The sequence below is a fragment of the Salvia hispanica genome, chromosome 2 (genome assembly GCF_029641045.1).
Source record: "Salvia hispanica isolate PSC_SH4W2 chromosome 2, Shi_PSC_v1, whole genome shotgun sequence".
Classification (NCBI taxonomy): Eukaryota; Viridiplantae; Streptophyta; class Magnoliopsida; order Lamiales; family Lamiaceae; genus Salvia; species Salvia hispanica.
Window position 1 is genome coordinate 28,276,211 of NC_142693.1, and position 15,556 is coordinate 28,291,766.

The 15,556-nt window shown below is 37.8% G+C and overlaps 3 protein-coding genes and 1 long non-coding RNA gene across 9 annotated transcripts; 1 reads left to right on the forward strand and 3 right to left on the reverse strand.

Moving 5' to 3' along the window:
- Positions 1–647: 647 nt before the first annotated feature.
- Positions 648–2,312, reverse strand: LOC125200661 (uncharacterized). 2 transcript variants are annotated; one of them, XR_016135907.1, is made up of 4 exons: positions 1,672–2,312; positions 1,326–1,591; positions 1,027–1,133; positions 648–878 (listed from the first exon to the last, which is right to left on the reverse strand). It is a non-coding gene; the product is annotated as an uncharacterized LOC125200661 (long non-coding RNA). The 2 variants fall into 2 exon arrangements; XR_016135906.1 differs by having other exon boundaries at positions 1,326–2,312.
- A 235-nt stretch (positions 2,313–2,547) lies between these two features.
- LOC148932048 (putative late blight resistance protein homolog R1A-10) lies at positions 2,548–5,804 on the reverse strand. 3 transcript variants are annotated; one of them, XM_089065968.1, is made up of 3 exons: positions 3,060–5,804; positions 2,805–2,972; positions 2,548–2,683 (listed from the first exon to the last, which is right to left on the reverse strand). In XM_089065968.1, the coding sequence occupies exons 1-2, from the start codon at positions 5,696–5,698 to the stop codon at positions 2,849–2,851; spliced, it is 2,763 nt and encodes a 920-aa protein (XP_088922094.1). In that variant the 5' UTR covers positions 5,699–5,804; the 3' UTR covers positions 2,548–2,683; positions 2,805–2,848. The 3 variants fall into 3 exon arrangements, with proteins under 3 accessions (XP_088922094.1, XP_088922095.1, XP_088922093.1); XM_089065969.1 differs by having other exon boundaries at positions 2,559–2,691; XM_089065967.1 differs by having other exon boundaries at positions 2,599–2,972.
- A 2,186-nt stretch (positions 5,805–7,990) lies between these two features.
- LOC125200660 (uncharacterized) lies at positions 7,991–11,533 on the reverse strand. 3 transcript variants are annotated; one of them, XM_048098363.2, is made up of 4 exons: positions 9,093–11,533; positions 8,751–9,012; positions 8,447–8,551; positions 7,991–8,302 (listed from the first exon to the last, which is right to left on the reverse strand). In XM_048098363.2, the coding sequence occupies exon 1, from the start codon at positions 11,373–11,375 to the stop codon at positions 9,156–9,158; it is 2,220 nt and encodes a 739-aa protein (XP_047954320.1). In that variant the 5' UTR covers positions 11,376–11,533; the 3' UTR covers positions 7,991–8,302; positions 8,447–8,551; positions 8,751–9,012; positions 9,093–9,155. The 3 variants fall into 3 exon arrangements, with proteins under 3 accessions (XP_047954320.1, XP_047954318.1, XP_047954319.1); XM_048098361.2 differs by having other exon boundaries at positions 8,442–8,551; XM_048098362.2 differs by having other exon boundaries at positions 8,442–8,661.
- A 204-nt stretch (positions 11,534–11,737) lies between these two features.
- LOC125214499 (uncharacterized) lies at positions 11,738–14,115 on the forward strand. Its single transcript, XM_048115551.2, has 5 exons — positions 11,738–11,859; positions 12,194–12,304; positions 12,400–12,522; positions 13,478–13,580; positions 13,677–14,115. Exons 2-5 carry the CDS (start codon positions 12,210–12,212, stop codon positions 13,905–13,907), a joined length of 552 nt encoding a protein of 183 aa, XP_047971508.1. The 5' UTR covers positions 11,738–11,859; positions 12,194–12,209; the 3' UTR covers positions 13,908–14,115.
- Positions 14,116–15,556: the final 1,441 nt, after the last annotated feature.

The following is a 15,556-nucleotide window of genomic DNA, read 5'->3' on the forward strand; positions in this document are numbered from 1 at the left end:
TTGATTGTATTCCTAAGAGAAAGAACAGCACCGTAAGCCGTCATCTCTCTGATATGAAAGTTGGTGGCGGTGGTGGTGGAGTGTGGCAGAATAGTGGTTGAAGGAACAGAGTTGGAAAGGGTAAAACAATACTAAGTGATTTAGCAAATTGGAAATTTCAGTGAAGGGGTTGAGTAATGTCTGATCAAAGTTGTGATATATTATTATAATTGTCACTCCAATTTGGCCAGCTAACAAACTCATTATTGAATGTGTTATTATAATTGTCCGTGCAACTTGAAAATATTCAATGTGAGTTTGATCATGGCTTTTAGTCAAGTTAGGTTACTTAACTTATATTCTGTCCGTGAATGTTCCATGCAGATTTTCAAAGACGGAGGGAGTAGTATTCTAATACTAATGGTAATATAAAATGTCTAAATCTTAACAAATTTTTTGTACGATTTTTATTTTATTATACCTATTGTTATCAACGTACCTCAGCACGTACAAAATCTGTTTAAAAAGAAGCACCATTGAAAATGTGACCCACGGCTCAAACAACTTAGTAGACGTATTTAAATGACAAAAGTAGTTGAATCCAAGCATCTTTCACCTAACCAATTATTAAAACTTAGACAAAATTTCTTCGCCACAAGGTTCGTGGATTCATGAATCAAGGTAATATATACTTCCTCCGATCCGAAAATAAATGTCTCATATATGACCGTGCATATTTTAAGAAATAGTGAAAAAAATTAGTGAAATACTTGATTAACTAAATAATCAAACAAATGATGTTCAGTTAGCAGAAAACCAACCCTTCCCGAATGTAGCAATTTTGTCGGCACAACCAAAAGAAGAGGCTTAGGACAGATGAGACGATTAAACTCCAGAATCTGCATAAGATCAAGAATTGTAAAGTTGAAAACTCGAGGAAAGAATAGCAGGGGCTCATTTTCAATAAAATGTCCAATATGTACATCTAATAGAATTATAATAGACGTAAATGCAGAAAAATTGAACATAATATCACATTGTTTTTACCTTGCGTTGGAGAAGATGCGTCTCAAGAATCTAGCTTCCTGCCACATCAAGCTTTATACGACACGGCGTTTCACCATAGTATATATCCAAGCGGCACTCTTGCAAGGCTGCAACGAACGAAGTCCCTCTTCGTTAAAACGGCAATAGAAAGCATATTTTGAGCCATTATAATGTTCCTTGAGAAATCAGTTTCCCCATCGGTTTCCCGAGAGAATTTCCAATCAACCGCATACATGATCAATATTTGCAGGAAAAATAATTGACACATGAAGCATAAAATGTGAGTGCTCAACTAATACCTTCCCATGCTTGACCATATAAGATGGAAGAGAACCTGCCCCATGATAATCTACTTTGTCTCCGTATTTTGTAAGAGACCATATTGCATAACGAGTGCAGCGACATCTGCAGGTTTTTGGCGGCACTTCACTTCATTTGGAGCTCTTGATCACTCTCCTTGTGTCAACACTGAGCTCGAATTGTCCTCAGAGCACAACGAACCAGTGCAAGTCTGTTGGCGCCAATAACACAATATTCAGCACTGCCGAGCTCAGTAAGCAAATTGCTGCAAGAAATACATAAAACAAGTAAACATATTGAAAGCACAGCTATCTGAGCTAGATTAGAAGATGAGATGAAACTGACATCTGCAGTATGAAAACCACAGGTAGCAGTAAAGTTACGACACAATAGAATCAGTCATGCTCCTATTTAGCGTCCTCATGTGCTAAAGGTATTTCATCCGTTATTATTCCCCTATTTTTCATTTCAACGAATAGATGCTGAGCTATGTCAACATTCCCCTATTATTCCCCTATTATTCCGTGCGTCTAATCTTGAGAAATCCATCAATTAGGCATGTGTATGTAACAACATAAGGTGAGGCACCCTCCCTCATCATCTCTTGGAACAGATTCCATGCCTTCGTCATATCTCCATTCCGACAGAATGCAGCTATCATTGAGGTATACACATAGTTATCGAGATCTATGCCCTCAGAGTTCATTTCTCTGAATAACTTATATGCCTCTCCCACTCTTCCTGCAGAGACTAACACATTAAGCAGAATGGTTAATGTGATCACATCAGGACAAATCCCAACCTTCAACATTCTTGTATAAAATACTAAGGCCTTCCCCGGGCTCCCCTGCTTAGCAAGGCCGTCAATGAGGATGCTATAAATTACATCGTTAGCAGGAACAACCTCTGCTTCAGTAGCCGGTTGAAGAGGGACAGCAATTGTCAAAATCTCATATGCATGATTTGTTTTCAGGTGGTTTTAGCACTCTGCAATATCAACACAGTTTAAAGCCAGTAAAAACAAGGCCAATTGAACTCAAGAACAGGTAAGCACTTCCACATACAGCAGTACTAAAGGAGAAGAACAGTGTCTTCACTTTGTAGCAGCCAATTCAAAGCTTTAAAGAGTTCTCCTGCAAATCAAAACTGGATTTCTTCATCATTAGCTGATTCCTATGTACTCTCATGATCGGGCGTATATTTACCATTACTCTCTTCCTCCGTATCTTCATGATCGGGCGTATATTCATATTCACCGTTACTCTCGTCCTCCATATCCTCAGAATCAAACGAATGTACACCACCTTCCTCTTCATCTGCACCATCTTCGTTCACTACCAATACTATTGGTAGTGAACTAGACGACTACTAATTTTAGTACTATAAAATTGGTAAAGTAAAATAAAAAATAGTTAAAGCAATGTTAGCTGAAATTGAATACATATGTGAGACAGAAAATGTGGCTATAGCCATGTTACCAAAAATGAAATGGTTTAATTTTTGTGGTCAGACAAAAACATGACTATTGGTTGTGGGCGGGAGAGTATATAATGCCTTCGTCATCCTCTTCTCGATTGGCAATTTCTTCAACAACATTTGCTTCCTTCGTAGCCCGATTAATGAAGACAGGTCGACCATATCCATACCTGAAAATGGATACATAAATAATTGGAAGTTATTTCAACCTAAAATTAAGACAACGATATGATTTGCTTTGCAGTTAGAGGACTAACCTTTCAAATTTGATAGTTGTCGGTTTCTCATCAAAAAAAGAAGAGGAAGTAACACGAAGCGTAGCACCATAACCTGGTTGTAATTGGGTGGCCCAAGTCAAAGCTAAAGGATTGCAGTCCTCTAGTTCAATTTCTGTGATACCGTGGTTAAAAAGAGAAGGTATGCGGATTTTTTTAAGTTTGTAGCAATGTTTCAGGCTTAGGTTTCTAAGCTCGGGGAAGCTTTTGTATCTTGATTCCCATTGCACCAAATCACTTTCTTCAATTAGAAGAAACTTAAGACACGGAAAACGATAATCATCTATATTCCAATGTGAACCCTGAAAGGTGTAGGATCGCAATTTGAGAGCTTCAAGATTTGGCAAACAAACAATGCCATCCATGTATTTCCATGGAAATCCCATACCACTCAAATGTAACTTTTTTAAATTACATGGCAACGTCAGTGCCCCATCAATCACTGGGAAAACATTACCTTTCTTGATGACTGGATTCGTGATACTGAGTTTTAGAGTCCCTAAGGTTTCAAGCGTTGAAATGAAATCAAAGCAACTCAAAAAATCCTTATGATCCTCATAAGGTGTGAGCTCAATCTGTATTCCTAACTTCTTTATGTTAGGAATTCTTTGGGAGAGTTTCAAGATAGTGCAAATACTAGCATTCACCCCTACCAAAGTTGTGAGCTTTTCCAATGAAACAACATGAGATGGAGCTACAAGGCTTTTTCCCAATATCTCGATATGCTCTAACTCTTTCATGTCCCATATTTCCATCGGTACATATGATGGAGCTCCACGACGTCTAATTTTCATATGCGGATGGATAATCAAGACTCGAAGGTTGAAAAGTTTAGATATGGTTGAAGGTACTTCTCCATTGCAAGTTAGAGTAAGGTACTTTAGTTGGACTAGTGTAAGAATCTCTGTTGGAAAAGTATAAAAACGTTGTGTAAGGGCATCTATTTCCCTTAGCAACATGAAACCGACGTCTATATGGATTGGATATTGGTGGTAAGGACCATAGAAAAGGAGAGAACGTGCAAATGATGCACAGTTCAATCTCACTGAGTCACGAAAGTCTTTGATGCCAAATAAAATGTTATTTTCGACACATAAGCCGCGCTGACCTTTTAGAACTTCTTCTTCGGCATCAGTTAACTTATTTAAGACATGATAAAACTTGTTCAAACTAGCTTCTTCTCTACACACATGGCGCCACGAAGAATGAAGCCAACAACTTTTAAACTCAGCAACTTGAGACTCAAAATGATTTTTATCAACGCTCTTCAAGATACGTAAAACAAGCCTGTAGTCGTAAGCTAGCTCTTTCAGATACGTACATCCCGACTTATACCAGGAAAGCAACCCTTGAGCCATGAGCATAATGATGATCTTGGAAGTGGGGGTGTCGTAATCCCGAGGAAAAACTCCCATAAATAGAAAAATCATTTTAAGACGTTGAGGTAAGTAGTCGTAACTTGGGAAAAGTACCTTTGATATTTCATCAAATGCATCCTTGAAGACTGAATTTCTTCTTTCTGCCACTTCATTCCAGTAGACCATGTCTTTTTTCTGCTCGGATATTGAAATGATGCCGGCAACAGTGACGATCAAGAGTGGGAGACCTTCACAATGCTTGGCGATTTTGACAGCAGCTTTGTGAAGGTGAGGAGGGCAAATCTCATCACCAAACACCTTGTCACACAGTAGTTCCATGCTTTCTTCTTCATTCAAAAACCGCACCTCAATCCCAGAACGAGCATAAGGATTCATCAAAAATACATGTCGGCCGGTAAGCAAGACATGAATGTTACCATGTCGGATGTTGTCAAAGAAATACATTCCATCCCATGCATCTGGCGCCCAGACATCATCCAGCACAATGAGGCAATTCTTGCCATGCAATCTTTCTATCAGATTGTAGTCTATTGCTTCGTCTCCTTGAGTGATTCCACACAGTTGAGCAAGAATGCCTAGCAAAATTTGGCTGAACGGCTGAGGTACTCGGCCTACGGTCACCCAGGCGCGACACTCATACTTGCTCTGGATTTGTGGATCTTGATAAATCTGCATAGCAAGAGTTGTCTTCCCAATGCCTGCCGTTCCAATTAGCCGGTAGAAACTAATCCTGCGGTATTTTTCTCTTATAAGATCGGTTTTGAGTTGTTGGAATTGGTCGGATAATCCAATCATCTTAGAATTTGTTCCATGGAAACCAATTGACGATGTGATAGGTTCGTCTTGAGGCATATTCTCCACCTCGTAAACGTAGTCCTTCTCCATATCCTTGAGCGTTTTGATCAATGAATGAACTTCATTTTGAAGACTCAGGAGATCAATGGAGACTCTCTCCGGAAGAGTCTGGAGTTGAGAAGGAATGTGTTGAGTGAGAATGGACTCCAATGAGTCTTCGAATTTCCAAATTGCATCTTTGATTCTTCCATCCAAAGCATTCACCTTCTTCCTGCTCCGGCTTGGGCTCGTCTCGTCCAATCTTTCCAGAATTTTGTGCCATGGCTTCAACTCAGTGTGCACAACTTGAATGATTTGTTGAGAACGACCGACGAGGCTAAAACGAGAACAATTGAGAACATTGTTAATTGTATTCATAAGTGAAACCACAGCACCATAAGCCGTCATTTCTCCGATATGATGAGACTGATGCAGTTGCAAATTTCAGAGCAGAGCTTAAATTATGTATGAATATGATATGTTAAAGAAGAATGGAAATAATGTATCATGATTAGCAAATTTAATCTCAAATTTTGAAAAGTTAGCGAATTTAATCACTTTTTTAAAAGTCTTTATAGTGGAGTGGTGGTGGAGAATGTGGCAGTGGCAAACATGTTTTATCCTAAAACCTTATCTAATGAGATGATCCTCCAGTAATCTCCTGACACGTGGCATATGATTATTGTATTGCCCGCATCACCATAATGGCCTTTTCCCTTAGTTACATTATTACCATCATTATTATTATTGTACAAGAATTAATAATCCACCTGCAATATTGATTGAGCACTAAGCTTAAGAAACTAAAGCAACAGTTGTGCTTGCATTGACATAACTCTCTACGCATCTTATTTAACAGATTGAAATTACCAATGGTTGGTTATAGGAATGATGGCGAAATGTCATGCTTTTGAGTTACAAAGTTTAACTAAATTATACTTCTGAGATCATAAAACATGTATGTTTCTAAAGCACAACTCACTAGTCCAATAACAGGCTAGACCACACTGCAAAGAGAAAAAAAATGTTGAGTACACAACAGGATTTCATATGCTGAAAGTCAAATATCAGCTCCATAAATTTATAAAAATGATCCAAACTCCTTTTATGTGATTTAAGCACCCTATTATATCAAGACAGTTTAATGCCAGTGAAAAATTTTATGTCATGGAAAGTAATCGTAGAAACAAGTGCCGATGGAGGTCCAAAGAAAAACGAGCATGAATATTAGTTCCATGCTGAAGAACGGCAAGTATAGTTTCAACTCAAGAACAAGTAAGCACTTCCACATACAGTAGTACTAAAGGAGAAGAACAATGTCTTAAAATTAACCTGTGGTATGTATTCTCAAATTTCAAACAACGGAGTCATGAATTGAAGCGCACATCCCATAATAATTCCCATAACTACTCCAGATAAGCTCCACTTTCATGATTCACAGCTGATCTTGAAAATGATCCTGCACCAATTGTGACATTTATTTTGAGTACAAGTATAATTTCTCGTTCAGATAACAGAAAGTCAAAAACTCACCAGTTGTAGTTGTAGGGTACATCGAAAAGAAAGAACCAATAACGTTTGCCACACCAAGACAAAATAACTGTGCAAGATAAACAGTAAGTATATCACAAATGCATACTATGACAATGCATGCTAGTGCTTTAGCAATTTCCACAGACTCCTACACCTTAAAATCTGTGTGTTCAATATCTCATTCTGAAAGAGTACATACTTGCCAAAAACAAGACAGAGTAAGTGGTGCAAAAGAAAAATATCATAGCAAGACAGTCATGATTAACACTTCTCTTAGCCATTAATGAGAACTGTTGTAGAAATCAAATATCTTTGGGATATGTTATTGTAATTTTCAGTCTAATTTGGCCAGCCAACAAAGCCATTATTGCCCATGGAATATGTTATTATAATTGTCAGTCCATTTTGGCCAAATGACCTTGCAACTTGGAAATATTCATTTACTTTATTTTTTATTTTTACATACATTTGCCACATGATCCTACCAGACAAAGGCACCATTATTGTTGTTCTCATGTCTTCTTTGACAGCAGTGGCTCCAGATGACTGGTGTCATCTCTTGGCGCTGAAATCTCCCGAGTTCCAGACTCCAGCTGAGACAGAGCAGCTTCTTCCGAGCTCTGCTTCAGTAGTCGGTTGGAGGCTTGAATTCTTCTACAGCAATGGTGGGATGTAACTCCAGTCTCTTTGTAATCTCTAGTCAATCTTATTTCCGATAGGGGGAATGGAAGGGATATAACTTGGCGGTAGAGTGTCACTTTGACGTGGTTGGAAGTCATTACTTTAAGTAGGATCTACACTCAGTGTGAGTTTTTCTATTTGGAAATATCCCTCACCGTGATTCTATGAGAAAGCATAAGAGGCTCGCGGCATCGACGTGAAGGGCCAACTCCCAACAAATACGAATCTCATGAATACATGTTATGCTTTTGAATGAAAGACAATTCAGAATCTACAGTGTAGTTACAAGGAAACTATAGGTAATACTATGAACATTGTACAAATCCATAAAACAAGAATTTTTTTTGCTTTTATGCATATCAAACACACCCTAACATTAACACTCAATCTATACAAAAATAAATAAATAACTCACCAGCTATTCTCAAAAGCCATCAATTCAACAGTGCTATGGTAGTTGAAGGAAACTGTTTTCAGCACAAAAAATTAAGATGTATTGAAACCCAACAAACTTCATCAATTTACATATAATTACAGAGGTGCAACGTATATAACTCCTCCGTCCCCCAATAAGAGTCGTTTTACACAAAAGTTCTATCCCCAATAAATGCCTATTTCGTGACCTAAGAAAAAACGATGTCAAATTACCCAACCTATGACACCTCTTACTTGATTAACTAAATAATCGAACATATGATGTTCACTTAGCAGAAAACCAACCCTTCCCGAATGTAGCAATTTTGTGGGCACGGCCAAAAGACGAGGCTTAGAACAAATGAGACGACTAAACTCCGGAATCTGCAAAAGATCAAGATATAGAGTTGAAAACTCGAGGAAAGAAAAATCAGGGGTTCATTTTCAATAAAATGTCCAATATGTACATCTAATATAATTATAGACATACATGCATCAAAAATGACAATGACATTATTGTTACCTTACGTTGGAGGAGATGCATCTCAAGAATCTAGCTTTAAATGTAAATTCTTCCAAGCAGCAGTGATGTAACGTTTCGCCATAGTATATCCAAGCAGCACTGTTGCAAGGCTGCAAAGATCGAAGCCACTCTTCGTTAAAACAGCAATAGAAAGCATATTTTGAGCCATTATCACGTTCCTTGAGAAATCAGTTTCCTCATCGATTTCCAGAGAGAATTTCTAATCAACCGCATACAGATACTTATGATCAATGCTTGCACGAAAGTAGTTCACACATGAAGCATGAAATAAGAATGCTCTACTAATACCTTCCCCATGCTTGACCATATAATATGGAAGAGAGCTCATCCCGTGATAATCTACTTTGTCTCTGTATTCTATCAGAGACCATATTGCATAGTGAGTGCAGTGATATCTGCAGGTTTAGGCGACACTTCACTTCATTTGGAGCTCTTGATCACTCTCCTTGTGTCCACTGAGCTCAAATTGTCAGCAGAGCAGAACAAACCAGTGAAAGTCGGTGACGCCAATAACATATATTCAGCACTGCCGAGCTCAGTAAGCAAATTGCTGCAAGAAATACATAAAACATGTAAACATATTGAAAACACGGCTATCTGAGCTAGATTAGAAGATGAGATGAAACTGACATTTTGCAGTGTGAAAACCACAGGTAGCAGTCACGTTACGACACAATAGAATCAAGCATGCTCCTATTTAGCGTCCTCGTGTGCTAAAGGTATTTCATCTGTTATTATTCCCCTATTTTTCATTTCAACGAACAGATGCTGAGCTCTGTCAACATTTCGAAGCTTTTGGCACTCACGGAGCAGGACCCGGTAGAATACCAAATCATGGCAGATCTTCTTCTGATTCATTTCATTTATAAGCATGTCAGCTATATCCGTGCGTCTAATCTTGAGAAATCCATCAATTAGGCATGTGTATGTAACAACAGAAGGTGAGGCACCCTCCCTCGTCATCTCCTGGAACAGATTCCATGCCTTCATCATATCTCCATTCCGACAAAATGCAGCTATCATTGAGGTATACACATAGTTATCGAGATCTATGCCCTCAGAGTTCATTTCTCTGAATAACTTATATGCCTCTCCCACTCTTCCTGCAGAGCCTAACACATTAATCAGAATGGTTAATGTGATCACATCAGGACAAATCCCAACCTTCAACATGCTTGTATACAACACTAAGGCCTTCCCCGGGCTCGCCTGCTTAGCAAGGCCGTCAATGAGGATGCTATAAATTACATCGTTAGGGGGTTGATTGGATTTAAGCATTACAGGAATAACCTCTAATACCTTCCTCAACTTGTGCTCTTCGCACAGCCTGTTAACAACTGCAGAATAGGTAAACACATTAGGAGAAACGCCCAGGATTGTCATTTTATCAATCAACTCCAAGGCTTCCTCGACCTGTCCTTTAATGCAGTATCCGTGTACAATATGATTGAACAAGTAAGGATGGGGCAAGAAACCAGCTTCTACCATGATATCAAGAAAGTTCAAGGCCTTATTGCAGGAACCAATTTTACAAAATCCTAGGATCATACTCTCATAACTGAAATAATCAGGAGCCAAATTATTATCCATCATATCCTCTATAAGTCTATTTGCAGATTCCATCTCACCCTGCTCAGAAAATCCCGCAATCAAAATGTTGTAAGCACGAGTGTCATATTCACATCCAGATGCCCCTATCTTCTTGAACAAATTCAGTGCAATCTCCATGAAGCCATTCCTCGAGAGTCCTTTTAAAACTGAGCTATAGGTGATAATGGACGGTTTAATATTACATCTCGTCATTTCCTCGAGCAAGCTAAGACCTCTCTCTACATTTCCGTATCTGCAGAAACCCTCAATCAGGATACTATAGCTATATACATTTCCTGCAATTCCAGAACTCTTCATTTCATGAAAAACCTGCATGGCCTTATCTAGTTCACCTATTTTCACAAATCCATGAATAACTACAGTATAGCAGTAACAGTCACATGGATGACCGTTGCATATCAACCCTCGGATATAGCTCCAAGCAACCTCAAGAGCACCAACTCTACACAGCCCGAGAACGAACGTACCATATGTTACAATGGAAGGGCTAATACCCACTATCTCCATTTCCTTCATAATGCTACTCGCTTCTTCAATATCTACTCCATCCGTGCCACGAGGCACTCTGCAGTAAAAACTCATCATAACTTCATAGGTGTGTACATCAGGAAATGGTCCACAATTCTTCATTTCCCAGAACAAAGTCCTCACATATTCCCTCTCATTGGCTTCCCCTAATTGTTTTAGCAATAAATTGCACGATCGGATGCTAGGCCGAATGCCAAGCTTCCTAGCCTGTGCCACTGCAGCCACCGCATTCTCAAACAACAGATTCAAAGCAAAGAACTTCACAAGCACATTTAAAACAAAATTCAATCCTTCTTCATCACTATCACAGCACAATAAAGCATGTGACACACCGAACAAATTCAGCTCAGACTTTTGACAATAATACACAATCTTCCTAAGCAATGCATAAACCTCCATTTCCATCTCAGCACGCGCATATATATGCATCAACAGCTTAAAAGCTAAGAACGATTGATCAAAACCATACTTCTCCAGTGTCGCAGAAAAGCAAACATCTCTCGCAATCCTCACATTCAAAGTCTTGAGAACTCTAACAACAGCGAAAAACAGGCCAGTGCTTCGACACTCACCAGATTTCACCGCTAAAACACTAATTTCACTCTCTGAGCTGCTGGAATAATCACAGTCTTCCGCAGCAGAGACGCGGCTGTACAAATTGCGGAAGATGCTGCTATCGTTTACACCTGTGCAACTTCTACGGAATCTCAATGTACCGCAAACTCCAAACTTCAGAAACAATGGGGAATTTCTGACGAAAAAGCAGCCACCCATAAAAATGAAAATTAAAAGTAATAATCCAATCTCTACACCTACTGACCAGAAGTATGTCGTCGAATGCCTCCGGTAAAGTGTCTGAGGTGGCGGCGGCCGCCATCCACGGCGGCGAATGGTGCTATGAAGTGAAAATAATTTGCAGAGAATTAGAGAGATGGAAGTGATGGAAACTGAAACACAAGAGAGGAAACAACATTTGATGGGCCAACAGAAATGGGCCGTATACTAAAGCGTGAAAATGGGCCAATTTAATACAGAAGATGGGCTTGAATTGGGCCAAAAGAAGACATGAAGTGGGCCGGGCCCAACTGAAAAAGCCAATGGAATTTTGGGAAGCAGGTCGATTGAGAACTTGTATTTGGGGATTTCACGTTCATTTCCAGATTGAATCGATTCAGGAAATCCTAGCCCTGCCGCCGCCGTGGTGTCAGTGAAGCCGCCCTTGCTGCAATTTCAGTTTCTACCGCTATTGGTTAAGACAGTAAGTTCTGGTTTTGGTGATATGAGTGATAAATGTGTGATGGTAGTGTTGGAATGATCGGTTAATTGGTTGTTATAGCCAATTTAAGCTGCAGTTTTGTTTATCTTCATCACACAGGAAGAGAAATGTATTGATTGTTTAGCTGATTTTGTTAAGAAATTGATATGCTAAACACTGCACACGAATTTAATTTTTGTTGCTCTTTTTATTTTGAATTTGCTCTATTTATGTGTTTTGGTTGAATTCAAGGCCTTGATTTTTTTACTTAGGTTGCCATTTTGCTCCTCTTTTACCTTTTTATGCAACACAATTCTAATGAATTTGTTATTGACAGATTGAAGTCGGAAACAATGTCGTTTATGAAAGGAGATTTGTTGTCAAAAACTCGTAAACTCGTTAAAGGGTTTGCTAAAACGGAGCCTGTTTGGCTTAGGTCCATGGAAAAGTAAGTTTTCTCTTGTGGTGTGTTTGTTCTCTTTGCATATGGTTGAAAATTTTCAAATATTTGATACATTTTGCCTTATTATTTTGTGGCTTTAGGGCGCCGCCTGCTACGTTTCCTCGCGCACAGAATAAGCTTAGGCAAATAACCTTCCCGGAGGATACTTACGTGAACAAGTTCTACCAGAAGCATCCGGATTCGAAATTCGAAGATCCAATCAAGTAAATGGTTTAGTTGATTCTCTTTGCTATGCGGTATTAAGTGCTAGATTTTGGGTATTTGGGTTGTTAATTGTTTTGCTGTGAGATTGGTTTAAACTACTCCTAGGAAATATTCGTGTGGCTTTGCTGGTGCAGCTTAGTAATTTGACAAGTTTGTGAGTTATGATGAATTAAGTTAGGTTGATATTTCATTTTGCTGTTTATTAGGTTGATTTTTATGTGAACTCGCACCCATGTGGTTCGTTTGCAAGTGTAAATTTGTGCACAGACTAGTCAATAATTAACTAAGTTATACGTCTTAGATCTTTTACTTGAAGAATGGTTTGGAAAGGAGGTTCGATAAGGTTGTTAATATTCCAAATGGAGTGCCACTATTTTTATGAGAAAAAGTAGATTATAGGGATCATTATTGAGTAATTTTAGTGAAGCGTCTTTGACCTGTTGAGTTTTGTTAGCCAACTAGAAAGACGGTCATTGAGATAGTTACAGTTTTGTATAATGTAAGTGAATTGAGAATTTGTGTATAGATGAGGAAAAAAATGCTATATTTGAGAGAGGAAACAGTGTTATGGAAGATAATGGGGATGGTTATTCAGCTTACTAGGTTTTGATCTTCTTCTTATCTTCAAAAACTGTTAGCTGAGAGCTAAGTGCATTGAGGTTTTATTCTTAGATGTCATATGAATAACAGCCTTGCTCCTATGATGGCGTCGCCGCATAACACTTATTCAGCTTGCTACGTTATTTATCTTTCTTGATGCTGCTCTTAAATCGTTTCATCAGATCTCCCCTGTCCAATGTCATGCGATATAAGTCTTATTTAGGGGGAAATTCTTGATAAGATTTTTTAAAATGTATAGTAATTGTAAACAAATCACCTTTCTTTTTCCAACCTAGTATATTAATTTTACCCTTGTGTGGTTATTGATTATTTCTATGCATTTTATTTCAACAGGGTTTCTAGCTTTGATCCTCCTGCAGCTCGTGAATTTGCTTGGAGAGTGCTTGAATTGAAGGAGCAGGGAGTTGATGAGATCGATGCCATGGCTGTTGCTGATGTACGTAAATTGCTTCCCCTCTCAAAATGCTAGCCTAAATTATGATGTCTCATTTTATGTGGCAATTGAAAAGTTTAATGTTTACTGTTGTGTTAGACCGAGTATCGAGCTGAAAGAAAAGCCAGAAAGCAGGCCTACGCTCGGCTGAAGCAAATCTCAAAGCTTCAGGGAACGAGACTGCCTCCAAACCCCTACCCAAGTGCTGTCAAGGAGATTCAAGCAGAAGAAAGAAAGCTTATCAAGGACCGGTTCTTCAATCCCCAGTCTCGCCAAATTGTGGAACGACTTAAAGAGGAGAGAGATGCAATGTTGATGGACAGAAGGTGACCCATTTCTGTGTTATGATGTTGCTACACCATTCCAATGCTAGCAGGAAGCATTTATCGAGTAAAATCTTGTTTTAGTTCATCCTTTCGCCTCGTCTCGGAAGACCCAGAATTACTTAAAAGTTCTTTACTATGAAGATCATGCTACTATTATTGAACAAGTGGATTGTTATGTTTCCATTTGCAATAAAAAATTGTTTTGGGTTTTCCTTGGATCTGTTGTCTAATTACCGAGTTTTTTATTTTGTTTGTATTATTTCCCGCTTATTTACTGCGATTTTTTTGGGATTTTATGATCTAAGAATGACCTCGACTATTATAAATCGTTGAAGACGATGATGACGCAACTAAGCGTTGGAGACGAACACCCTTCCATAGACAACGGCCCATATGTCGAAGGATCATCCATGAGAGAACAATGATGAACAACTAAGCGTTTATTCGTGGTGGTGAACACCCTTAATTAGACAACGAAACATACTATGTCGAAGGATCATCCATGAGAGACATTGATGAGGTAATTTATGCGTTTATTCATGGAGACGAACATCCTTAACTAGACAACGACACACATGTCGAAGAATCATTCTTGCAGTTTGCTCAAAAATATAGAGTAAATTATATGAGAAAAAAGGTTGTTTGGAAAGACACTGTTTGTGAAAATGTAGTTAGAATTATTGATGTTTCTTTACAATAAGATCAATAGGTATCAACCACTCTAACCTTTTTGGTCTCCTAAGGCTATTGTTTCTATTCAATTTTCTAACCAAATCGATCGATTTAGGTAAATCGGAAAATCTATGTCGTAACCAAAATTCACACAAACATGAAAATATACTAATATTTTAATTATATTTTGATAGGAGGTATCTTGTACTATTATAAGAGATGAAGGAAGAAAATAGATGAAATAAGTGAAATTGGTTTATTAAAATACAAGTTATGTTGGTGGAATTAGACGTGAAATAGAAACCTAATTACGTAATTAAAGTATAGGTAAATAATCAGCTGCCTAACTAAGCTAAACACGAAAACGATTTAAAAGTGTATATTTTATTAGCATACAATATATTCACAGCTTCACCATTTGCTATGTCCCATGGTGTCCACTTTATCATTATTATTTGTAGAGAGAACATCTTTTTGGTCCACGAACTTTGCCAAAGTATCATTTTAGGTCTGTGAACTTTGAAAATATCATTTGAGGTCCATCAATTATGGGTTAATATCATATGAAGTACTTTTTTACTATTTTCAAGTTTTTCTGAACGAAAATACCCTCAATATCTTTAAGGGTATATATTTTTAATAAACTTATCATATACTCATATTTTTTTATAAATATCTTTACTATATATTTTTGATGAATTTTCTAAATATAATTTGACCTACAATATTATCACTTAATTTTGTGACATGCAAGAAAATATCCTTATTCAATTTTTTATTATTAAAGAAAAGTTTTTTATTCAACCTTCAATATTATCACTTAATTTTTTGACATGCAAGAAAATATCCTTATTCAATTTTTTATTATTAAAGAAAAATTCTTTATTCAACTTTCAATATTATCACTTAATTTTGTGACATGCAAGAAAATATCCTTATTCAATTTTTTATTATTAAAGAAAAGTTCTTTATTCAACTTTC